The sequence below is a fragment of the Canis lupus genome, chromosome 36, assembly GCF_003254725.2.
Source record: "Canis lupus dingo isolate Sandy chromosome 36, ASM325472v2, whole genome shotgun sequence".
NCBI classification, from domain to species: domain Eukaryota; kingdom Metazoa; phylum Chordata; class Mammalia; order Carnivora; family Canidae; genus Canis; species Canis lupus.
Genome location: NC_064278.1, coordinates 15,535,119 through 15,561,487, shown reverse-complemented (window position 1 = coordinate 15,561,487; position 26,369 = coordinate 15,535,119). Strand labels below are relative to the sequence as shown.

The 26,369-nt window shown below is 42.4% G+C and overlaps 1 protein-coding gene across 1 annotated transcript in view; it reads right to left on the bottom strand.

The window, feature by feature from the left end:
* GAD1 (glutamate decarboxylase 1) overlaps positions 1–26,369 on the bottom strand; it is a 42,190-nt gene that overhangs the window by 5,271 nt on the left and 10,550 nt on the right. The window contains exons 4-14 of the mRNA XM_025460136.3: positions 25,920–26,078; positions 24,258–24,500; positions 17,983–18,073; positions 10,898–11,010; positions 9,410–9,525; positions 9,253–9,332; positions 8,975–9,029; positions 7,128–7,244; positions 5,900–5,964; positions 2,486–2,564; positions 1,212–1,361 (exon numbers count right to left, since the gene is read on the bottom strand). Coding sequence (XP_025315921.1) covers positions 1,212–1,361; positions 2,486–2,564; positions 5,900–5,964; positions 7,128–7,244; positions 8,975–9,029; positions 9,253–9,332; positions 9,410–9,525; positions 10,898–11,010; positions 17,983–18,073; positions 24,258–24,500; positions 25,920–26,078 — 1,268 coding nt within the window. The remainder of the gene's footprint in view (positions 1–1,211; positions 1,362–2,485; positions 2,565–5,899; positions 5,965–7,127; positions 7,245–8,974; positions 9,030–9,252; positions 9,333–9,409; positions 9,526–10,897; positions 11,011–17,982; positions 18,074–24,257; positions 24,501–25,919; positions 26,079–26,369) is intronic.

Here is a 26,369-nt window from a genome sequence, read left to right as displayed (position 1 = left end):
CAAGCAGGCAGGCAGGTGGGGAAGCCACCAGTCTCAGGACATGCCCTAAGATTGCAATAGCTCCAGCTATTGACAAACTGGTTGAGCGTGAGTTTCAAAAGCCAGCACGGCTGATTAATAACAACAGCATGGGGTTGTTGAATGGGTTGGTGTTAACAAGGCGAGCAGATGCGCAAGGCTGGTTTGTAGGTTGTTAATGGGCCAGGGCAGGGTCCAACATAGGCAAAGCATGAGCCTCCCCAAGTAGTCATTGCTGAGTGTGATTTCCTTGGCTAGTCCACTTTCCACTTGAGAAAGAAGCCAGCACCAGGGCCCCACCTCAGCCATCAATTCACTATGAGCCAAACTCCTTGCAGATGGTTCAAGAGGTTATTTTGGGCAAAATGAATTCATGGCTATTTATATGTGTAAAATACCCACGATTGCTTTGTGGTAGAAATCAGGCTATATCTATATTAAGACAAAATGACTTAATGAGGAAAAAAAATAATAATCCATCAAATCCTTCCTACAGAAAAAACATTTGACTAGATATATTGCTGGAAAACCTTGTTGTTTTGGTATTAGTAGATACAATCTTAAATGTGGAAATTATTAAAATTTACAGGAGGTGAATCAAAACAATGGTTGCAATATAAAGCCGTGAAATCAAAATTGCCTTAATTGATTGCATACAAATACTTTTAAAACAATAGTCAAAATCCTCTTCCCTACCCATATTTAGAGGGAAATTTCAATCATCTGCTTTTTTTTTCTAGATACAGAAATGCACCCCAAAAGATTGATAAATATAGACGTGGCATGCCTTAGTCTAGCAGTAGGATTTCTCAGAATAAAGCATGCGATTTTCCAAAATGGCATATAAAGTACAAATAATCTTACATTCTCTATATCTGCACTATATAATTTCAGCATCCCTAAGGATTACAGAGGAAGTCTCTATCTTGGCAAAAGTTTTAGTTGTTATAAGAGAAAGTTACAAGAAAACTTCATGTTAATTCAAATTGAGGAGACTGAATGGAAGGAGGGAGATTTTGACATAAAGGATAAAGTGATCTCATTTGCAAACAAAGAAAATATAGTTAACTCAATTATCTAGATATTGATTGCACACATATTAAACTATCTGTGATATATCTTTGCCTCTCTTTTGCCAGGCAGCCTATGCAGATTGCATTTCTGCTCTATTTCCTGAATTCTCTCCTTCATACCTTTGCTTTCCACATCAGCCAGAACTTGAAAATGTCCACGTGGCGACCACACTGGATTGCCTTGTCCCCAGTGTCATAAGAGACGTCGTACTGCTTGTCTGGCTGGAAAAGGTATCCTGCACACATCTGGTTGCATCCTTGGAGTATACCCTATTGTGAAAATCAAGATGAGTTTGCGTCTGTATTCACAGCAGAGTTGTAAATGACTTTGAAACAGGGCTGGTGGAAGGAGGGACTTGGAATCACATGTGACCTTTCTTCTCATGTCTTTAGGGGCCTTCCATTTGTTCTGATGTCTTTCTTGAAAACCACCCCTGGAAAACACCTTTGCCCCTTTCTCTCGGTTACTCTGATTAGAAAATGATTTTTTGTCTCAGGTGCTTACAACAAGGGATCCACTGTCCCTCTAGGGGGCATTTAGAAATGTGTGTGGGAGTGTTGGGTTGTTTCCAAGACCAGGAAGTGCTATGGCATTCAGTGGACAGGGGCTGGGAATATAAAATTCCTGCAGTGGCTGGAGATAGTCTCACACTGTGAAAAATTTTCCTCCCTCCAAGCACTGCCCCACCACCCCACCCAAAGTCTTCTAGTCTTTTCCAGGATCTCCTGTACTGTTAACAGACACTCTATTAGGAAAGTAGTAAAGAGTTTGGGCAGGCTCCGGATCCTACAAGCTGGAGACAGATTTTTGGAATAGCCTCAGTGCGCAAACATTTTACTGGAGCAACAGTGCTTTTGAGAGCAGGGTCCCATTACTAGATGCTTAAAGAACTAACTCATTTACAGAAGCTTTTTAGCCAACATTCCTTGTTGCTCTAAGTTGACATTTGCAGTTATTCCCAACTGACCTCAGCTCTTCAGACCACAAATTCATGCTAAAGACCTATAGTATGTTCCAGGGAGATCTCTTTGTATTCACTGAGATGAGAGTTGCTGGCTCACCCAATGGCTTTCACTTTTGCCTGTCCAAACACAAAGGAATGAGCAATGAAATGATGCCCTTATAGTTTTGGTCACAGGCAGGGCCCTGAGACTGAACAGTAGTAGGAAGGGCAGTGGAGGGCGAGAGCCCAGAGGAGGCAGGAGCTGGCTGGAGGCTGAGAGGCAAGGGCAGGAAGGACAGCAATGGTAGTCTCAGTGGGGCTGTCAACCTCGGTGTCTGGCAAGTATAGTAAGAAAGCAACCCCTCCCCTCCCCAAACCCTATGCTCTTCTCTTCTTGTGCCTCGTAAAGGACATTCAGGCTGCCGGCTCATCTTTGGAGGGAGCACAGACCTTTTCCTTGACAAGAATGGCAGAGCACTGCAACAGCACGCCCATCATCTTGTGAGGGTTCCAGGTGACTGAGTTGGCCCTGAAAGAAGCACATGATATGCTCTGAGGAGAAGGCGCAGGAGTCAGCAAGACGCAACTGTCCTCTTGAGGAAAATGCAACCCGTTGCAACTGGGGCCAGTGTACGTTTTCGATGCCTTGCTCCCCAGATTGGCTAGTCAAGTAGCCAATCTCAGGGTCCTGGGTTGCACACTGCCTCTTCTAAATAATGGCTATTAATAACAGCTAACATTTATGAAGAGTGTTTATGACGTGTCCTGTTGTCCTGAGAGCTTCGCAGGCATGACCTCAGTGGTTAGGAACTCAGGCTTTGGAGCCAGACTGTCCAAGTCTGAATGCTGGCTCTGCCATTTGCTAGTTTGGGCAAGTAACATAATTTCTCTGTGCCTCGGTTTTCCCATCTGTAAAATGGGGAGAATAGCGTCTGCCTCACAGAAGTTGATAAAGGATAAATACAAAATGCTAATAACCATTCTTGGAATATCTAATTCTCACAACAACCCTGCAAGGCAGGGACTATCATTACCTCTATTTTACGTGGAGAAACAGAAGCATGAAAGGGTTAAATACCCAAAGTCAAACAGCTGGGAAGTGCCAGAGCCAAGATTCAAGTCTAAGGAGTCTGACGACAGGGCCAGTGCTCACAACTCTTCGCTAGCCTGCCTCCCTCTAGGAGCCAGATCCTGGCTTCTTTCTACCTTCCTGTTCTTATTTATAAAATGGGCTGGCAATGCTGACCTACCTGCTTAGGAGGTGGTATGAAGAGTGACACCTAAAAGCAAGGATCATTTAGGTAATTCAAGGTTTTGACTACTTAGCAGCATTGTTTAAGTGCCAAATGAACCTGATATTGCCAGTGTAGGCTGCAGTGGTAGCTGAACAAACACGGTTTCCTAGCAACCACAGCAGTCGTTCAGACACAATAAAAGGGTTAAGGAGCAGGCTAGCTAAGCCATCACAGGGACAAGTCGGTACAGTCTATGATGACAGGAACGGGGGTAACTTGCTCCAGTGGTTTCCAGACTCCTCCCAATATGGGCCGGCCCACAGCTGGCCTCTGCACCTTAATACCCGTGAAGGATGTTTTCCCCAGGCACAGCAATTGGCTCTGAACTATCCTGCCTCTGTCCTCCCTAGAGCTAAATCCTTGCTGTGAATTTTTAACCTCTTCATTCTGCTGAGCTCCTTTAGGCGGAAAATAATTTAGTGTCTATGTGACTCTAGGGTGTGTACTGTGTTTCGAGGAGAAGTAAGGCCTGAAGTACTTTCGCCCCTTTGCACATAGTAGAATAACCTTTGTGAAAGAGCCCTGTGAAGAATTCTTTGAAAAGGTGACTAAATGTTTATCTCAGTAAAAATCATCAGTGTCAAGCCATATTTAAAAGGCAGGGCATTTAATCAATTTTCTCATAGCTATCATTCACTGACTCTTTAAAAACATGTATTTAGGTCTCAAAAAATGTCTTAAATGGTTTTTTGAATGTCCTAGAGGACTGAAGCAAATGACTCTTGGCTGTTACAAATGTAAAATCATAAAGACATGATACGGATTCAATTTCTTCCAGAAGACATATGTGCTTCAAGATGTTTGAAAAAGCTAAACCTTTCAGGTTTTCCTAGACTCAAAAGATGGAAAATGAAAATGGCCTGAAAAATCTAAAGTACAGTTGGATTGGCTCATCTCCATTTCCTATATTATCCGATGATTATGCTTCAGAGAGTCAGCTCCACTCACCTTGACACTGGCCTTTCAAGACCGAGCCAGAAGGAAAGAGGCAGAGTAGAGGCACCTAAGACTCAAGCCAGAGTCCTGGCTGTGAGAGAAGCCACTGGTGCACTTTCCCTGCCCCCCGCCCCGTCCACCTCTTCCCTCCGTCTGCTCTCACCTCTCTCTACTTTGCTTCAGCCACACCGGTCTCTTTGATGGTCCTCCAACTTGCCAAGAACAACCCTACTTCAGGGCCTTTGCACTTGCCCTTTTACCATCTGGAATGCTCTTTTATGTATCCTTGCTTCCTGTCCCCCTTTATCCCAGGATCTGCTAAAATGTCACATCCTCAGGAAGGCCTCTGACTACCCCGTCTCAGCATGCCTTTGTCCTCACTGTTACCCTAATTCTGCTTTGTTTTTCTTTACTATGAGACAGACTAAATATCTGTTTATGGATAAACACTGATGTGTAACTTTAAACAAGTTACCCCCGTTTCTGTCATCATCCTTCTACTGGACAGGAAGCTTCAGGAAGGTAAATCCCTTCGTTGATAATGCTTTTTAGAAACTGCCTTATTTTTCCTACATGTACCAGATACATATTTTTTCATAGAAAAGTGCCACAGGTGGCTGGACTGAAGGCAGGTAACTGAGTATTCACATTCATGGCTGCCTGGCTCGTGATAGGTGCTCAGGAAATATTTGCTGAATGAATGAATGAATCAAGGTGAGTTCATTCTGGATCAATATTTTGGAGCCAGGTTAAAGTCATATTTGGCTTATGACTGCATTCTCTCTAATCAGAAGCTTCTGTTCCTGATATGAAATGTGCCAGGTTAGCAAGTGAACACAAGAAATGATCCTTCTTCTAGCTGGCGGGGTAGGGGCCTGGTTCTTCTGGGTGGAGGTGGGTTTTGATGTCTCGGTGCTCCTCTGGGTAACCTTCTTTGCCTCCTCAGCCACTGTAGGTGACAGCAGAGGGGACTGCCATTTGCAATGGGTGCAAGATCCAAACATGCCAGAGGATTTGACCACCCACCAAGTAAACTCAGTAATTGAGGACAGGAAACAAAGGGGTGGGGGTGAGGGTTTCATGTTGGGAGCTTGTGCAGAAATGGCTCAGGTACTGGGCCAGAAAAAATAAAAAGTAGAACTAGAAAAAACAATCATATTTGGCTTAGAACCACCTGCTAAACCTAAACAGTGAGCAAAGAAAATAAATTAGTTAGATCAACTGAGTGTTCTATCGTGTTCTCAGCAGTAAATTAAATGAGAAAGAAGAGTGGACTGAACCAGTGCCCATTTCTGTGCCCTTGGCTAACTCTCATTTAGCCCCTAGGTCCCCGCCTACCTTCTCTTCTCTACCACCCGGCCTCCCAGCAATCACACCTGTCGTTGTGCTTATCACGTTGTGTTGTAACTGTTTTTCCTATATTGTGAGCTCACTGAAGACTCCTTTGACTGGGAATCATGTTTGGTTCCCCAGTGCCTCGAATACAGTAATTGCTCAATAAATGCCTACTGAACTAAAGTGGACTTAGATTGAAATAAGACGTTGGGAATCAGGGTAGAGAACATCAGTGGACTGGACCGCGCAGCATGTTTGATGGCCTGAATGGAAGGCGGCCCTGAGCTCAGGCCCTTACCTTTCTATGCCGCTGAGTTTGTGGCGGTGCTTCCGGGACATGAGCAGCCCACCGCCCCAGGCAGCCTGTGGGGGCAGAGACAGGAGGGGAGGGGGAGCAGTGACATTTTAGAATCCCCAAACAATCACTCCACACCCCTAGTGAAATGTGAGAGAGAAGGGAAATGGTGAAAAACGTTGAGTTTGTTTGACAAAAGACACCCACACTGATGGTTCAACCAGGGGCAGTTCTAACTATTTATCATCTGTCACTTCTTCTCCAAAAGTTCCTCCAGGTTAACCTCAGAGCGGTGGTGTGACTGATGCTGGTAAATCGGGCCTGAGCCTATGGTACCAAGACCCAAAGGCCCAGAGTACTGCGGAAAGCCAGGGGCACTCAGTGAGCCCCAGCATGGCTCTGGAAGTGACACAAAGGACAGGGCGCGCCATCTGATTCTCCCTGGGGTAGAACTCTAAGGGCTCCTGATAAAACTCAGAAGGCAGCAGCTATGCCAGGCTTGGGGGTCTCTCCACAAGAGTTAGACATTTTTGTGGGTGCCCTGATGCAAGTTGACTGAATAGCTTGGGATGCCACATGACACAAGAGCAGCCTTTGGTGGTCATGTGCTCAACAGTTGGGCAGATTACCCAACTGTCCAGTTATGAGAAGTTATAGCCATAAGATCATGGAGAGAGAAAAAGGAAAAAATACACCCAGTCTCTATGTTCCTGGGAAAATTTGGGACTAAATCTCTTGGTTGATAACACCTTCCTCATAGGACTTTTTTTTTTTTTTTTTTTTTTTACATGTACCAGATACATGTTTTTTGCTTTGTTTTGTTTTTGAGAAGTATCATAGATGACTGGATTGAAGGCAGGTAGATGAGTTTCTGGATTCATGGCTACTTTGTCTACATCGTATCTTAGACATTTTTCGCTCTGAAACCAGCTAAATTCCACTTTGCACCTATTTTCTAGACAAAAGCTTCCTGGAAAGGTGGTGGGGACTGTATTATCACAAGAACCACAGAAGATGGTGGTGGGCCAGTGAGCAGCTAGGTGAGTCCTAGAAGATGTACAGGCCCATAGTATGTACTTGTCATGAATGGCCAGCTAGAGGCCAGAAGGGCTGAGCTAACGTGATGTGTAGAGAGCACCGGCTGGGGCACTGGGAGAAGCTTGTGGCAAATCATAAAGCAGAGCTGTTGCCACCCCCAAATGGACTGGCCACTCTGAGTTCCAGCACTTACATCGACATGCAGCCATAGGTTATATTTCTCACATATATCTGCAATCTCCTGTATCGGATCAAAAGCCCCATACACAGTCGTGCCAGCAGTTGCATTGACGTAAAGAGGAACATATCCCTGTAAGGGAAGAGAGACAGGCTGATTAGTCTTTCCAACCCTCTCCTTTCCACATGAAGTATAAGAACTGCCGTGGCATTTCTTTCTGACAGAGATCAGCTAAGCTGACGTGATGTCAGACACTGTCTCTGGGAAAATGCTTTGTTGGTCCATTTACTCATTCATTCAACAAACAGATTTTGAGGGACATTTATGTGCCAGGCCCTGTTGTGGAGCTGCAAGGGAATACAGCCGTCAGCACTACAGAAGGAGATTTCTGTCCTGTGGAGTTAACATCTAGTCAGTGTGTGTGTGTGTGTGTGTGTGTGTGTGTGTGTGTGTGTGACAAACAACAAACAAAATTAAATAAGCAAAATACACAGCATGTTCAATAGTGATAAGTTCCATGGCAAACAGTAAAGCAGGAAAGAGTAATAATAAATGTTTGGGGGCAGCCCAGGTGGCCCAGCGGTTTAGCGCCACCTTCGGCCCAGGGCATGATCCTGGAGACCCGGGATCGAGTCCCACGTCGGGCTCCCAGTGCATGGAGCCTGCTTCTCCCTCTGCCTGTGTCTCTGCCTCTCTCTGTGTGTCTCTCATGAATAAATAAATTAAATCTTTAAAGAAAAATAAATGTTTGGAGTGATGGGCAGGTAGCTCTGAACATCATCCGGGTATTACAAAGCTCTGTTGCTCTAAGTGTACTGGCGTAATCATTATACTGAAGCATTATTTATTTTTTATTTTTTACAAGATTTTATTTATTTATTTGACAGAGAGAGTGAGAGAACACAAGCAGGAGGAGCTGCAGAGGGAGGGGGAGAAGCCGACTCCCCACTGAGCAGGGAAGCAAGGAGCCGGATGCTGGACTGAATCCCAGGACCCTGGATCATAACCTGAGCCAAAGGCAGAAGCTTATGTGACTGAGCCACCCAGGTGTCCCTAGCATTGTTCGTTTATTTAAAACATGGTAGAAGCAGAAACATTCACAAATAATGGACACAGTAAAATTTTGATGTGAACAAGAAATACATAAGTAAGTGGAGTAACAGGGCTAATACAAGCTTAAGGGACTCTAGCAGTCCTGAGTTTTTTCAAGCTCAGCTTCACCCATGCCCCTTGCTCCATCCTAGCGGAATTTCCATCCATCTCCTCTACCGACCAGCAAAAAAGCTATAGCTAGAGAATGAGGTACAAGGATTTAACCAAAACAAGGAGTTGGGAAATGCCTGACAGCTACCTGGCAGCATCTTGTGGATACATCTGTTCTGTGAGATTTTTTTTGTTTAATAGAATTTATTGAGGCTGGATTCACCAAGTACCATGGGCCATCTGCCAGGGCATGGAAGCATTTTGCCAAACAGAAGCCTAAGCTAAAATGGTATTTGTTAAAATGAGATTATACCTAACAAGTAGCAAGTAAAAAGCTCAATTAGGCTGTATCTTCATGATGCTTGGGTAGTGGATTTATTGAAGTACATCAAACTAATCACTTGGCATAATAAAGATAGGACAAGTGGCTTAATTAAGACTGAATTTCTCATTTTTCTAAAAAAAATGACATTGTATAGACAGAGCTTTAAAGTGCAATCATCTCATAAGTTGGAAATAAGCAAATACCTGAGAATATAATTTTAGAAACATAATAAAATTACCTCTTATATTATCAAAGACTTTTATTGGCAGAAAGAAGATATTTGTAAAAATTTGTATTCACTAGAGTTTAGGTGCACCACAGAGTACATACATACCTTTTGCTTGGCTTCAAGAATTTTTGCTTCTAAGTCAGCTGGAATTATCTTCCCCCTGTAATTATTATAAAGGAAGAGAAATTAAAATGAAGAATCAATGAGATTGCACATGAAAAAAACTTCAGCAGCAGCAAAAAGTAATTTAATCGGATATTTTCAACAGACCATTAGCAGCTTGGCACACTGTACTGAGTCAGTGCTTAAGCACAATAAAACAAATTTAACAGATGAACACATTTAATACATCAAGAACCTAATATTCACTTTCCTCTGCCTACCTTTCGTTGCACTTTATCAAAATCACATTGTCAGTTCCAAAGCCAAGTGCAGCTCCAGCCTTCTTTATGGAATAGTGACTCTGCAACAAACAGAGGATGGAGGTTAGAAATCAGTCCCTTGTAAAACACCATAAACGTGCGAGAGCACCCAACTCACGTGTTCTGAGGTGAAGAGGACCAGTTTGGGAACGGCCGCCATGCCCTTTGTCTTAACTTCCGGGAAGAACTTGTAGCGAGCAGCCATGATGCTGTACATGTTGGAGATGGCTCCCCCTATGAGCAAGCAGATACACTGGGAGGTGTGAAGCTCCATCATGGTTGTTTCTAATAACAAAGGCTGAGCTGGTGTCTTAAAAGACAAGGGATGCAGAAAGAGGAGGGACCATATCCTGATAGATCTTGCTGGCTTCTCTATTGCCAGGGCTTCCCTCTGGCCCCTTTGCCTTGAGAATACTAGTAGTCACACTCATTAGCAAAGCCATCTAGGCAATCTGGCTAGAGGTGATTCATGTACTCCAACAGCCATGCCACCTGGAGCCTAGACAGAAATATAAGCGGTGGCAATGGCAGTGGCTGCAAAGAGACAGGTGAGTTACAACTTTCCTGCTTTCACTTTCTGCTCCATCTATTTACTGAACAAAGATGAATCTATTCTCTGAATCAGAAAGACAGAAAAAGAGAGAGTAATGGAGCCTACAGAAGGAAACAGTGACATTGCCTGGATACTTTCCTCAAAGAATAGGTCAACTGAGTTATTGATTCATTTAAGGGAGCTCTAAGTTTATTAAAATAAAACCAAACTCGTGTTTACTTAAATAAAGGTCAGAGGTAGAACAGAGGTAACTAAGTAGGTATGTCTGGCCAACACAAACTAATCACTTTTGCATCAACTCCTTGACAATTAAACAGGCAAGTTCATGGTCAACTTGGGGATGCCTGGGTGGCTCAGGGGTTGAGCACATGCCCTTGGCTCAGACTGTGATCCTGGGGTCCTGGGGTAGAGTTCCTCATCAGGCCCCCTGCAGAGAACCTGCTTCTCCCTCTGCCTATATCTCTGCCTCTCTCTCTAGGTCTCTCATGAATAAATAAATAAAAATTTAAAAAAAACAAAAAAACAAAAACAAAAACAAAAAACATGGTCAACTTGAATTGCCTGGACAATTGTAATTCATATTTCTTCTCTTCCCCTTGTATACAATCGTGCTCTCTCTGACACCATCCCACAGTGCTTCTTACTTCCAAGAATATCTGTCCTTGTTTTAAAGATTCTTATTGTATCCACATCAAACTGGAGATTCAAAGTAGATGCACTATTTTGGCTGAAATAAATTAGTCAATTGATAATGCTGATTCACTGATCCCCAGACTAAGCCAATTGTTGTTGACAGACTAGAGTTGTTTAGCATGATTTGAACACAACCTTTGTCCGTTTTTACAGGTGAGGCACAGGCTCTGTTAGATACTACACATAGAATGCAGCATTCTTGCTAGCCTTCACCTTGACAAAGATAGGGCAGGAGTATTGAAAAAAATATTTTTTAAGGTCATTATTCTTCCACAAACTCACTTCATGTTTAGGATAAGGAGCTCAAGGATCTATACCACAAATCTGGAGGACAGTCAGGGAAAGAGAAGAGAAACATACCAGGAGAAAATATCCCATCACCATCTTTACTTGACCATCCAACTATCTCTCTCATCTTCTTAAGTGTTATTTGCTCCATGAGGACAAATACTGGTGCAATTTCATATGTAAACCTGAAAAGGTGATGAGAAAAAAAAATGAACGTAAAGAAGTCAAACCATTTGTCCAGGGAACACAGATGATTGGTTTAGTATTTGTACTTGGGTTCTAAAAAAACGTATTCAAAACCACTAAAACATTTATTGGAAATGCATTAAGTCACCAACCATAAAATATCAGAAACCAGCCTGGGTTACCTAGAGAGGTGGTGGAAGTGTCTGCTCTGTGCTTTCTCACCAACAAAATAGATTTTTATCTGAATGGAATGTCTTAGATGTGGTCCACACAGAAAAATAGAAGGAGAAAAAATGACTTTCCTGGGTCTCCTTCACCTCTAAGATCTAAGATGATGCAAATGTTAATTGAAAAAAAGTATTCTAAGTTCTACATAAAATTGGTTTGCAACTGACTGAAACTGCCAGTTTCATACTCGCAGAATCTAAAACTCAGAGCCAAACTCTGTCTTTTAAAAACAATGTAAACATCTGAAAGCTAACTGTGAATCTAATTGGAAATATTGAGCCACGTTTTAAAGATCTCAATATAATTATCTACATGGTTTTTCTACTGATAATCCTCAAGGACAGCTATGTTTCTATAATTCTCTGAAGTCAATATCTGTCAAGAATAATTATAAGTGATGATTTTCTAATTACCAATTATAAATAATAAGAAGATAGTCAACTGGCATCCACAGCTAACTGCAGGCACCAGATATCCTGATAGGCTAGCTTTGTCTTCTGATTTAGAAGTAGCAAGCCATACTTCTCTCAAAGCAATTGAGAACAGAAGCACAGTCAAGTAGACCAGTCACTGAAACAAGATTGTGGTACCAAGGATAGGGCTTAAGAGAACTCAAAGAAGGTCCATCCATAGAAAATTAGTCCAGAAAACCAAAAGATATTTACTGACTCTGAGGATCTCTGTCTTTCTTCTTTTTGCTTGGTCTTCTTAAGCACTAGAGCCTGTGGGCTCAGCTCCGACCATGCTTGCTGAAGAGAGATTCCTAGATTGACTCAGCCAAGTGATATGGGGGGACTTTAACATTGATTAGGGTGTTTGGGCTGAATGCCAATGCTGAGGACTAATGGGAATTCTTGCTGGCTTAATGATTTAGAAAAGCTATTTGCAAGGATGAGATAACAATTGTACAATAAGACACAGGTGAAGCTACTAAGTTTTAATCATGGGGTGGGGGGAGCAATTAAATTAATCACTTGTGGTAAAAGAGGACAAAGAGATCCTGGAGGATCTCCAGGATATATCTGTTGGTAGAAGAATTTTGTTTCCAAAAAGAATATGTCCATTTTCCTTGGGAGGACCCTTGAAATTTAGGAAGAAGACCCTTGGAAATCATGTGTTCAGTTACCATCACCTCTGGAGGTCACAATCATGCTTTGGTTCTGCTCTGAGCCCCATCACCGTAGCAACCAACACTCCCTCATGTCTGATGGCCTGATAAAGGAAGAAGAAGAGAAGGATTCCTGGTTTAGCCTGTGCTGCTAAGTGTACCAAGAGGCAAACTCATGATGTGCTTCCAACCATTCTTGAACAAATGTGGTATCAATAGTGTCACTGAGTTTTGGAAATGTTGGAATGGCAAAAATGTCTGCATGGTGGAGGGGTATTGGTGGCAGTGTATGTGCTGGAGTTTCATGATACCAAGTGAGAAGTTTCTCTGGGAAAAGGCAAGGAACAAATGGAATCACACATCATAATATCAGAACCTTATCAAGGATTAGATGATGAGTTGGAGTCAAGTCAGTGTTAGATGGCCAGGCCAGGAACCACATGGGAAAGGGAGAAGGGATGGCACTGAAGGACAAAGGGTTGGTCCACTTCATGATTCAAATCAATTTAGGTCCCAGGTTTGTATGAACTAGTGATTCTTCTTAAGGACCAGGAACATGGCCATTACTCTCAGGACTATGAGGAAGAGTCTAGAGAGTTTGATCATCTAGAGACTATTCGATCTCATCTGTTTCAGTTTCCTTATCTGTACCAGGTGCCCAGTTCCTAAAATCGTCTTTCAGTTTCGTTCAATGAATACATATTGAATGGCTATTCTCTGCCAGGTGGCATCTTATGTCCTGAGGAGACAAAGATGTTATCAGACACCATTCCCAACTTGAGGAGGAAGCTTACTAGGATGAACCCAGCATCTGTTTCTTGGCTTTGCTGCATCCTGTTTGACAGTCCCTGCTGGAGTCTGAAGGACCAGTTTTCCCACAGCTAACACCAAACTTATCCTGATTCATGACTTTAGTCCTGACATCCTCTGCTGGAAGCTGATGCATTGGTCCATGGCTGCAGATCCTCAGCCAAGCCTGACAAATGGGCTAACGTAGCGTTCCCTGTTTCTGACACTTCTCTGATCCTGCCTTCTCATCCTGGACCGTGTTAACAACTAGGAGTCTGCCTAGACACAAAGCCTTATAGAAGGCCTAAATGTTAACCCTGGAGCAGTTGTTCTTAACTGGGGTCATGGAATCCTCTGGGAATCCTAGCAAGCTATGGTCCCTCTCTCCAGGAAGAAAATGAGGATATGAACATCATTTTTGTATACAATTATAGGAGATTCTCCTCTTGTAACCTGGACTCCAAGTTAAGTGCTCCTTCCCTAAATGACAGATAAAAGTAAATAAAGCCAAGAGATCAAAGGTCAAATATGGATTTAAAAGACCTGGTTAGATGTTAAAGTCAGAGTACAAGATGACATTTCCGAACCGGAGAACAAGAAGCTGAGACTGCAAAAGGCTCTGGGGTGAAGAACAGGGGATAGGAGGTAAGGGTTCAAAACATGACGGTGATGATCACAGTGACACTAGCTCAGAGCCGTTGTGTGTTCTGAGTAGGGTAGTGAGTCAGCCCCTTTTTAGTGGTTCAACCCAACTTCCTAGTGGGATTCACTCCAAATCAAGGCAAATTGGTTGTTAAGAGGCTCTATTTCTCTTGTGGCAGAGTCCGCTGGTTGTTAACCAGTATTGATTTTCCCCTGCTTCATTCAGTTTTATTCAGGGTTGCAATTCACCTAGATCAAAGTCTACACTTTCTAGCCTCCCTAGGTATGGCCATGGGACTAAGTTCCGGCTAAAGAGATGCTATGGCAACTGCTGCTTGGTGCTTCTGAAAAGGTTTCTTAGAAGGAAAGAACATGTTCCCCTTTTGACTGCTTACCCTCCCTCTCTCCCCTCCTTTCTTTCCTCCACCTACCTACCTTCCTTCCTTCCTTCCTCCCTCATTCCTAATTCTGGAACACATAAGTGATGGCTGGAACTCCAGCAGCCAGCCTGCACTGTGAGGTGACTCTGGGTATGAGAGTCACGTGCTACAATATGGATTGGAAAGTCACAAGGAACCTGGATCCTTGGTGACTGTCGGTCAAACTGGGAACTTATTTAATGAGAGAAATAAATAATTTTCTATGGTGACCCTCTCACTTTACAGTCCTCTTAGAGTTCTCCTCCTCACAGTGGCTGGTGGCCCATCTTCACTTTAAAAGAGAACATGTCAAAGGGAAAGCTTAGTGAGCCCCTCTGGTGACCAGAGATGATGAGATACAGAAACCAAAGAGCTGGGAGGCATCTCAAATGGTGATAGTGACCTATGTCATGGCTGCCTCTGCTAGTGTGTTCGCTGCAGGTGCACACACTGGGCACTAACCCCTGGCACCTTCTCCAGTTTTCAGAGCAACTCTGTAGGATGGATATTATTATCTTCCATTTTCTGAAGAAGTAAATGAGGCTCAGAGAAATTCAGTGATTGCTTTAAGATCTCAGTGTGTTTCAGAGGCAGAGTTCTCAGGCTTTTTTACCTCACAGCTGCTTTTCTATGACAAATGAGAACTGCTCACTGCAAGTTCTCTAACAACCTGCCTAGCAGTATAAAATGACTGATAACTCCCACTGAAAATGTCTCCTGTGTAATTTCTATGAAAATAAAGCCCCGGATACTTGAAACCATCACCTCATAACAAAGGGCTGTGATAGATCTTTGCCATTAAGATTATGAATTGTCATCAGGTGCTTGAGGCAAGGCTGTTGTGTGCGCTTGGGCACTGCTCAGCCTGCAGAGTTGGGTGTGGGAGCCCTGTTTTGGAAGAAAAGAGCTGGACATGCCATGGACAACTACATATTTGTGAAGTCTCCTTTGGGTCTTCATTGGGTCCTTGCTTGGAAGAATATATCTCAAAGCTACATGCACAGGCAGGTGTAAAAGCATGACCATTAGCGTTCTTTCTTTTCTTTCTATTATCTGTTAGCACCAGATACCTTATACTTTGCCACTTGAATTAGGAGACCGAAGAGTTCTTTTTGAAAGACTACACTGAGGAATACAGTTATTATTCTCTATCACCAGTTCCACCGAAATGCAATGATAGGGCAGGTCATCAAAATGAGTATATCACTAATTAAGTCCTACTTTGCCAAAGAACAATCCTTTTGTCATTCTTTCCCATGGTTATTTTGAACACTGTCCCCGGTTGGAGAAGCAAGTGTCCCAAGGGAACACATTTCTACATAAGCCTCTGACAGTGCTGCCACATTTCATGATCTCGGGGAAACTGACTTAGAACAATTTCCAGATAATAGTTATTGCTTCTTCAGACAATGCCTTGTCTCTAGAACTGACAGAAATTATTTCACTGTTTTAAATAACCTTCTCTATTGATCTGTTGGAATCGGGTCATATTTTATAAATATCCACTGTGTTCAGTACAGCTGCAATTACTGTGTGCCATTTAGGTGGACTGGCCTTGACCTCAGATGGCTGGGACATATTTTAGTGTTTCATGGCTGAGCTGAGGTAAGGAAAGAGTAAGGGACTTGATTTTATGAACACACACAAAAAGGAGAATTTTTGAGATCTCTCTGATGGAAGAAAAGCCTCTTAGGAGAATATCTGGTCATGAACGGCTCAAAAGAGTGAGTTCCTTTTATCCTTTTATTTACCTTGAGATTGGGCTATATATATATATATCCCAATCTTCTCTATTGGGCTTTCTATATATATATATATATGGAAACTGCAGCTGAGAATCCTATGGAATACACACTTAGAGACACTGGGTGAATTCAGTGCCTATGTCAATATGAGTGCCTATGTTAATATTGATTAATACGGGCCTTAATGGATATATACCTCTTGCTCTATTTTTCTCATTATTTTCCAAAAAGTTTTTTAAAAGCTGTACTACCTAACTTAAAATCATTCCTTAGCATGAGATGCTCCAATTAAACATTAGTGTCTTCTTTCGAGTTATAATTAGCACATTATGATGTCTGGGTTTGCTGATATATTTTTATCTCACAAATCATACCACAGCAAAGATTGCAAAGGCAAGGTTTTTGTTAGAGGAGGCCATATAAGCAATTGTATCTTTGACCCCAATTCCTCTGGGCTCTTCATAGCTTCGATGTTCCAATACAGACACCCCGTGAAGCTAATCATGACTTGCAAACAGGGAGCGTGGAAATCATTTTTGTTTTCAATCAATTTAATCTTTTGTGCCTTTTAGCACTAAAGGCTTCGCTTGTCACATTTGCTTTTAAAAATTTGCCACTGTTGTTTTAAATTAACAAAGCAGGAATCCTTAATTAATAGAAACTTTTCTGAATGTAGTTAGATATTTTGAGTTAGAGCATTAAATAGCCTTGGAACATACATGTATCAATGTATAATTTTTAAAAAGATTTATTTGAGAGAGAGAGAGGATGCATGTGAGGGGTGGGGGAGAGGGAAAGACAGTCTTAAGCAGACTCTGCACTGAGCATGGAGTCTAACTTGGGGCTTGACCTCATGACCCTGGGATCATGACCTGAACCAAAACCAAGAGTCGGATGCTCAACCAACCGGATCACTCAGGCACCCTACTATATAATTTTATAGTGCCTTTTCAGGTTTTGTGGCTGGTAGTAGTTTGTTTAAGAAAAATAGAGTACCTTGATCCTTAATAACTTACATTCTATCTTGATGTAAAGTGGAATTTCTCATTTTAAACAACACCCCACTTTCACCTAAATTCACTTTTCAAATCTACTTTACCATGAACTTTAAAAGTGGATGGTTATTTTCTAAGTATTTCTACAGCAACTAAAACCCATATCATTCTTATATAGTTATTTAAAAAATTATTGTTAGAAACTTGTGTTATTATTTTCCCCTGGAAACTTTAATAGAATGTGGTGCCATGGACTGGGTGTATAGATAGAGCTAAAACATTATCACAGTGTTGAGAAAAAAGACAGTACACTATAGTGACCCTCCATCAACTTGTAACCTGTCCTTGTCTCCAAAGAGGGCATGTGTAAATAGAGTAAAATGTGGGGTGACTACAAGACTACCCAAGGAGAACTTGCATCCCAGAACCTTAGAGTCAGTTTCATATAAATTTATAAGAAATTGGAAACAAACGAAGGCTTTGCTGACTCAAACAAGTATGGGGAAAAATGTCAAATTCAGAAAAACAAGGAGTTATTTTGAAAGGACTATATATCACTACCAGATCAATTTTGTTTTAGAATTTTTAGGTAAGCAATAGGTTGATCAGACTGGCCTGTGGCTTTCTGGCAGCTTTAACTGTAAAGGAAATATGCCCTAAATGATGAGGACCAGTGGGCTTAGATGGGAAAATGGACCAAGATCATATTTCAAAATGTGACCTCTTTAGATACATCATTAGGAGACATTGAGTTTTTTAATATGAAATTTCATACTTAAAATCAAGAAATTTCATACTTAATTCTGAAAGCTAGAATTATTCTTTCTCTTGACCATGCTCTCATTAAATTGCATTATTCATTAAAATTAGGTTGAGTATCTACTATTAAATAAGAACTGTGATAAACCTAAAAGATTTTAAGAGAAAAGATGATTAGGACAACTGAAATAAGGTTAATATAGAACCATTGGAAGTGGACTTTTAAAGCAACAAGCCATAATCATACATCATGGTTGCTCGTATGAAAATAATATATGGAACTTACATATTGGTATTGGCAGTTGATGTCAGCCATTCGCCAGCTAAACCAATGATATCCAATCCAGTGGAGAGCTGGTTGAAAAATCGAGGATGACCTGGAGAGATAAGTAACAAGCAGGCATCAAAGCAGACCCAAATTTTTCAAGCTGTCTTCAAAGCAAAAGGCTGGCCATATTGATGGTGTCTCCATCCCAGTAGTCTAACAGGACTGCCCAAGGATATTAGGGAAGGAATGGCAGGTTGACCCACACTATACTAACCTTTAGCATTAATGATGTTCCTCAAACTTATGCTTCTGAAGAATGCTCTTAAAGTTAAAAAAAATCTTATGTCATGAAACTAATAATCTTCCCAGTGTCTAGTGTCTAATCTATTAATTTTCAGATGAACTTCTCTGTCACAATAATTTTTTATTTTTATTTATTTATTTATTTATTTTTATTTTTTTACAATTTTTATTTATTTATGATAGTCACACGGAGAGAGAGAGAGAGAGGCAGAGACACAGGCAGAGGGAGAAGCAGGCTCCATGCACCGGGAGCCCGACGTGGGATTCGATCCCGGGTCTCCAGGATCGCGCCCTGGGCCAAAGGCAGGCGCCAAACCGCTGCGCCACCCAGGGATCCCTTTTTATTTTTATTTTTTTATAATTTTTATTTACACAATAATTTTTTAAATTACAAATCAAGATGTGGTGGTCCTAGTTTTATCTATAAATGTTTCAGTGTTTAACATCTCAAGGATTCAAGATCAAGTAAATCAACATTTATTGATGGAGGAGAGCTTGCAGCCCTCAGAGAGGGTGTGTGGCTCTGTGGACCAAACCAAGCTCAGGGAAAGTGCCAACTCCGATGCTGATGCTGATGGCATACCATCTCTGGATCCCTGTGTCACTTGAATATGATGTCAAGCATTGGTATGTTTTGTCCATATATAGTCAGGAGACCATTAAATCAAATTTATTGCTTAGATGACCTCGCATCTCCTCTGTGAAAGAGGCAAATACAGCCTCCTTCCACTCATGAAATTGTTGGTAAAATAATTGTTGTTACTATATAACTAAAACCCCTTGCAACACACAGTATGCTTTAACAGGCTTTGTTCTCAGCAAATTCAGGATTGTTGCCAAGTTTTGGCCAACTTGGCGTTCACAGGAAAACTCAATCCCACATCAGCAGGCTTGGCTAGGCTGTCATGAAGGTGTCAATGCAATAGATCATCTAAGGGTGTGTGACAGAGAACTGGTGTTAGAGAGATATGCTGACTGTTGTGTTTCCAGTAGAAATTGCTTTTGCCTCTGAAATAATTGTCAGAGAGCTAGTGTTTGAATGTTCCTGGTCTGAGCCCCCTCTCTGAAAATGTCTATTCTTTCTTGGGTGTGATGGAGACTCATTTAGAACATCCACACTATGACTTCTTATATCAGAATATACCAATCACTGTATCTAAAGAGTCCTCAAAAAATAATACTGATCTTCAGGGGAAAAAATGAAAATGCATAAACAGTAAACTTAGTGTATTTATGGGACCAGATTCCAGACATTCATGTAGATTACTCTAAATAGCTTAAACTAGCTCACTTTATTCTATTTTGCTCAGTGCCAACAGAATCTACGCAATCTCCTGCAATGTAACAAATTTTGTTGATATCCATTAAAAATATGCAATATCCATTTGAAAGCTTTTAAAAATAACCATTTCAAGACAAGACTGAATATATATATTTTTTCATAAATAAACGGAACCACACGTTGATAGTATATCAAAACCACCCAATATGGTGGAGACAAAAGGTGGACAAAGATAGGTAGATTGACAGAAATGCCCTCAAGTAAATGTGAGATAGTATCTCTTTGTCCAGTGAGTATATAAAAGAAACAAAGTTGTCTAAAACCTTACTTTTATCTTATGACTACAGCCTTATGCCTCCAAAATCTTATACCAGAATTTCTACCAAGTAACAAAAAGACCTATTTTAAATTTCAGTTTCAACTCTCTATATTCAATGAAATAACAGATGAGAGAGGTAGTACTAAGCAGCACATGGCCTAAAGTCACATAGGGAGAAAAAGAGTTGTTTTTCAATAAATAAACTGGAAGGAAAAAAAATGGAGGGGGAAATGTATTAAGAGACATACCAAGCAATTACAATGTTGGAGACTTGCTTGGATCCTGACTCAAATGAATTATAACATTCATGAAACCATTGGGAATTTGAACACTGACTATTTTATATTAAGGAAGTGTAAATTTCAGATTTTTTTGATTTAATAATATTGTGGTTATTTATTTTATTTAAGATTTATTTTTTATTTTAGAGAGAGCACTTGCACAAGCAGGGGAGGTGGGGCAGAGGCAGAGGGAGAGAGAATCTCAAGCAGACTCTCCATTGATCATGGAGCCTACCTCATGCTAGATCTCAAAACCCTGAGATCACAATTTGAGTTGAAATCAAGAGTCGGAGGCTTAACTGAGCTACCCAGGTGACCCGAGTGCTTACTTATTTTTAAAAGAGTTCTTGAGGCAGTAACTGGGTGGCTCAGTTAGTTAAGCCTCTGACTCTTGATTTCAACTCAGATCGTGATCTCAGGGTTGTGAGATTGAGCCCATGGTGGGCTCCGTGCTCAGCCGGAGTCTGCTTGAGATTCTCTCTCTCTCTTCCTCTGTCCCTGCCCCACTCCTCTAAAAAAAAAAAGTTCTTGAGAATGAAGAATATTTGTGGATGACATAATATGTCTGAGATCTCCTTCTATACAATTGAGACGAGGCGAGAGGGGGAGGGGTCTAAGTGAAACAAAGTTGTTAGCAGTTGATAAAAGTTGATGCTGAGTGTCTGTTATATAGAGTTCATTATACTATTTACTTTTAAGTTTAAACTTTTCCATAATAAAAAGTTAAAAAAAGAAAGACAAAAGATGTTGGTATATCTACTGTGACTGAGGGCTGACCAGTCTCTCTCTCAGTTCATGAAGAATCTATATATACTGGTTCCTTTTTCAGAAATATTTAATTAATTTGTAAAAAGATTTCCAAATACCATCATCATCTCTTCAAAATTGCACCAAGTTCAGTATGTTTTCACTATTAAAACCTAATTCATTGGGCACCTAAGTGACCCAGTACTTGAGTGTCTACTTTGGCTCAAGGCATGATCCCGGGGTCTTGGGATCAAGTCTCGCATCAGGCTCACCACAAGGAGCCTGCTTCTCCCTCTACCTATGTCTCTGCCTCTGTGTGTTTCTCATGATTAAATAAATAAAATCTTCAAAAAACAAAAACAAAAACAAAAAAACCCAGGGCAACCTGGGTGGCTCAGCGGTTTAGTGCTGCTTCAGCCCAGGGAGTGATCCTGGTGACCTGGGATTGAGTCCCACATTGGTCTCCCTGCGTGGAGCCTGCTTCTCCCTCGGCCTGTGTCTCTGTCTCTCATGAATAAATAAATAAAATCTTTTAAAAACATTTTTTAAATAAAATAAAAAAAACTAATCAGGATGCCTGGGTGGCTCAGCGGTTGAGTATCTGACTTTGGCTCAGGGCGTGATCCCAGGGTCCTAGGATCAAGTCCCACATCAGGCTTCCTGCATGAAGCCTGCTTCTCCCTCTGCATATGTCTCTGCCTCTCTTTCTGTGTCTCTCATGAATAAATAAATAAAATCTTTTTTTTTTAAACTTTTTTTAAATTTAATTTTATTTATGATAAGCACACAGTGAGAGAGAGAGAGAGGCAGAGACACAGACAGAGGGAGAAGCAGGCTCCATACACCGGGAGCCCGATGTGGGATTCGATCCCGGGTCTCCAGGATCGCACCCTGGGCCAAAGGCAGGCGCCAAACCGCTGCGCCACCCAGGGATCCCTAAATAAATAAAATCTTAAAAAAAAAACCTTAATCATTATTTTGGGTGAGTATTCATATCAAAAAAAAAAAAAAAACAAAAACAAAACAAAACCTCACAACCTTCCAATGTTTGTAGCTACCTGTGGGATTTACCCTTTGCTCTGATCCACATCTAAATGATAGCTCAGCAACCAGGAGCTGTGTTTTCATAGGGCAGCAACAATATATTTTCCCAGGGTCAACACCCTGAGATGCAGCAGAAGGTTTCACATGGCCTGAGAGACTATGAACTCTGTAAATGTAAATATCTGCTCCCAGAAGCTGCTCTGAAGAACAGGGATGGATGGCTACAGGCTAACTATCAAAGTGGAGTCATACTCTAGACTAGTAAGAGTCCACGCTCCTACGACAATGTGATGCTTCAGTTTTTGTTTTTTGTTTTTTTAAAGATTTTATTTATTTATTCATGAGAGACACAGAGAGAGAGGCAGGCAGACATAGGCAGAGGGAGAAGCAGGCTCCATGCAGGGAGCCCAATGTGGGACTTGATCCTGAGACTGTGGGATCACGCCCTGAGCCGAAGACAGACACTCAACCGCTGAGCCACCCAGGCGTCCTGATGCTTCAGTTTTGTAGGCAATATGATCTGCTATTTATGGCAAACCCACGCAGTTTTCTTTGAGGGACAACACTATTCTGAGCTTGATAAAAGTACATGGTCTCATCTCTCTGAGAAAGTGTATACAGAGTGACCCGACAAAATAAAAAAAACTGGACTAAAGCAAGTCCAGCTAACACATATAAGGAGAATTCGGACTCTTTTTTTTAAATCCAGCTATATAACACTACTTGATCTCCATCAGGAATAGGTTAGCCATCAGACCAAGGTGAGCTGCAAGTAAATTGATGAGCATGCTTCTCTTTAAAAATCAAACACAGACCTTATAATATAATTAAGTCTTGTCCATCCCGCAGTTATTCAAGGAAGCTACACTTATTTCAGTGGCATTGGCAGACCTTAAAAGCTGTTTGGGATCCCTTATTTAAAAATGCCTCTTTGGCTGGCCTCATTATTTCATTATAACACTTCATTTTTGACACCCAATAGTTCTTATTCAGCTCTATCACCATCAAGCTCCCTAATCTCGGTCTTAAATCTATCTTCAAGTGACTGGGAAGAGTGAGAGGGATAACAAAAGAGAGGGAGAGAGAAAGAAGAAAAAAGAACACGGGGCCACCAGGGGCTCCCCTGTGGTGGCATTGGTGGCTCCCCAATGCCATGGATGGTCTGTTCCTAGAGAACTGTGTGCCCAAGAGCTCAGGAAAGCCAGGCTGCTGTGGGGAAAGATAGCAGGGAGAAGAAGCCATTGCTTTACTCCTAGGCTTAGAAACAGCCAGAAGAGATCCAAGAAGTCCTTGAACTTGAAGCACCTGAGAAGTAATCACTTTGGCCAGGATCACTGATTAGAAAGGGTGCCTGTAACATGAAAAGGGCCCCCGGTTAGAGATAGGAGTTAGTGACTCAGAGTGTCTATACTCCAGACGTTGGAATAGGATGCAAATGGTCTGTATGTATGTGACGTTTTTGCCAAGCCAACAGAAGGTGTTGTGGTTGAGTCGTATCCCTCAAAAAGATATGATCAAGTCCTAACCCCTGATTTCTATGAGTTTGGAAAGAGGGTCTTTGCAGACCCTTAATCAAGTTAAGATGAGGCCATAATGGATTGGAATAGGCTTAATTCAAAGATTGGTGTCCTTATAAGAAAACTTTGGACACATCCATAGGGAGAAGGCCATGTGAAGGTGAAGGCAGAGATGAGAGTGATGCATACCAACCAAGGAATGTCTTTGACCACTAGAAGCTGGAAGAGGCAAGGACAGACCCTCCCCAAGAGTCTTCAGAGACACCATGGCCCTGCACACCTAAATCTCAAACTTCTAGCCTCCAGAACTGTGAGAGAATAAATTTCTGTTGTTTTGAGTGACCCCGTTTGTGGTAACTTGCTATGGCAGCCCTAGAAAACTAACACAGAGACAGAGGGAAATGAGCCCAATTCTCCCCAGTTTTAGGGAGAGGCCAGTGTAGGATTTATCAGAATGAAATAGGCATGAAATGGAGGAGAGAAAAAAAGTAGGGGGCAGGTCATTCTTTGGATTCATACAGTCTAAAAGGAGTGTAAATAAACCCAAAGGATGAAAAACTTTTTATACAGAACTTGACATAGCACCGTGTGTCTGTATCTTTAAATTTATCTTTATAATATAAATGTTTATAACAATAAATAATGATGAGCTTTTGCCAGGGTTGGGCCTTCTACCCACTGCCACTGCGTCAGGTTGTCCTGTGGCCACTGAGCACAATGCCGCCTTCCCTCACCACGGTTTGCTATCATCAGCTGGCAAGGGTGTGATGGAGGGCAAGGTTCCTGCCTCACGCCCTTACCTGTACGGACCCCATACTTCAGGGTGTCTCTGCAGTCAACCAAGATCTGCTCCAGGGACTCGGGGTGGTCAGACAGCTCCAAGTTGAAGCCCTCCATGCCTTCCAGCAGCTGGTGCGGGTGATGGAAGTCCAGTACCTTGGTGGAGCGATCAAATGTCTTGCGGACATAGTTGAGGAGTATGTCTACCACTTCCAGGAGGAACTGCACGGTTTGCTCCTCCCCATTCTTAGCTGGAAGCAGATCTGAGGGAGGAAAGTCCCCAAGAAGTTACCGCCTGGCTCATGTCTAGATTTCCTCAGCCCAGAAATCCCTAATATCAGCCACAATATCTTTCAGACCTCATTTGTTCCAGGTTATGTATATACATTGAGAATCTGATGTACCGTCTCCCCAGAAAAATACACATATGCCTATACACAGAAGTTCTGCATATACTTTCTGAAGTTTTACAGACTTTCTGATAGTTAGGCTGCTCATAAATGGAGCATTTTGAGAAGCCGTGAGCAGCCTGTCACAGCTATTGTCCATGTGCAGGCTGACCGGGCACCTGTCATGAATGTGATGGAGGAGGCCTCTGTCTTGCTCCTTGGGACCATGAGTCTCTCTCTCCATCTGGTTCAGACACTGGCCTTTTGGTTGGCATTATGATATGCTTGATCTTTGAAGGCAGAGAGTGAGAGCTCTGTGGGTAGAGGCTGAGGTCCCCTCTTCAGGGGACCCCTGAAGTGTGGTCCTCCGTAGTGTCCTTAGAAAACAAGAGCTAGAAGATGGGGCTCAGAAAGGTGGGAGAGAGAACTCCCATATCCCTCCCTCATCCTTTGGGCTTGGACTTTGGGATGCCTGGGGGTGATTTTGGGTTCTAGCCCTCTGGTAGGCAGAGTCAGGCTGGGTCAGCCAGGGAGGAAAACTGTAGGGGGTCCCAACTGAAGTTGTCAGCCAGAGCTCAAGAGCAGATTGACTGTGTAGATTCCTTGGATTTACCTCTGAGGTTTAGTGAAGTCTTATTGACTGTTTGGGTCTGGCCTCTATGGCCCGTGGAGAGTTGATGGAAGGGAGTAGTGGGAGGTTTACCTTCAAGCTGTTCAGGAGAGACGGTACCTCGTGAGACCAGAGTTGTGGGGACAGCAATAATAGTGAAAGATCTCCAAAACGAAAATGAGTTTTAGAACAGTGCTTGATCACTAGGCCCAGCCACACAGTTTCCCAGAGTGATTTTGTCATTGTTGATGACCTTGGAGGATAAATGCTATTACGGGACTCACTGGATTGTCTTACGTGTAAAGATTCCCTCAGATTCTGAGAGTCTATGCAGCCATATATGTCCCTGCAAGTGTCTTTAGAATTGACTGTTTTTATTGACTGCTTTCATCTAGCTTCCAAAACGAAGTCCTGGGCAGTAGGGAAGGAGGGGGTATATTATATTTAAATCCTGGACACACAGTTTCATGACAGTTCAGAAAGTAATGATAGTTTTGATAAAAGAAGTAAAGTTTCAGGAAGAAATCAAGACACTCAAATGAGGAACCTACTGGATAGTACTAGCTGCGACAGGGGAGGGTAGGGAGGTGTGGGGAGGATAGGGAGCTGGGGAGGGGGCGTGGGGAGGGGAGGGGGGTGTGGGGACAGGAGTGGGGTGGCAAAGGTAGGCTGGCGGGGACTACCTCGAGCAAAGAGGTTGGAGAAATCAGTCTCTGTGCGCCGGAAACGGCCATCCCTGTCACTGTTTTCACAGGAAAGCAGGTTCTTGGAGGACTGCCTCTCCTTGAAGGCGCTCACAAGCCGGCTCTTCTCTTCCAGGCTGTTGGTCCTTTGCAAGAAGCCTGTGGCACAAGATGCTGGGTCAGAGGGGACGCACTGAATTCCTAGCCTCACAGGGTCAGCTGCCAGGCCAGGTCCACTCTCCCAGCAGGGCTCTTGCTTCTCCTGAGAAGCTGAGTCTCTGCATTTTATATATAAAGGCTTTGGCACTTCTGGCCTTCGGGCGGGGAAGGGGCAGTGCCAAGTGTCATCAGTGGCACAGACCCAGTCGTGCAAGAGAGGGAAACAGTAAGCAAAGCCCATTCTCCTCTCTGAACGTGACACTGAACTCAGAATTAAGTCAATTGGACAGC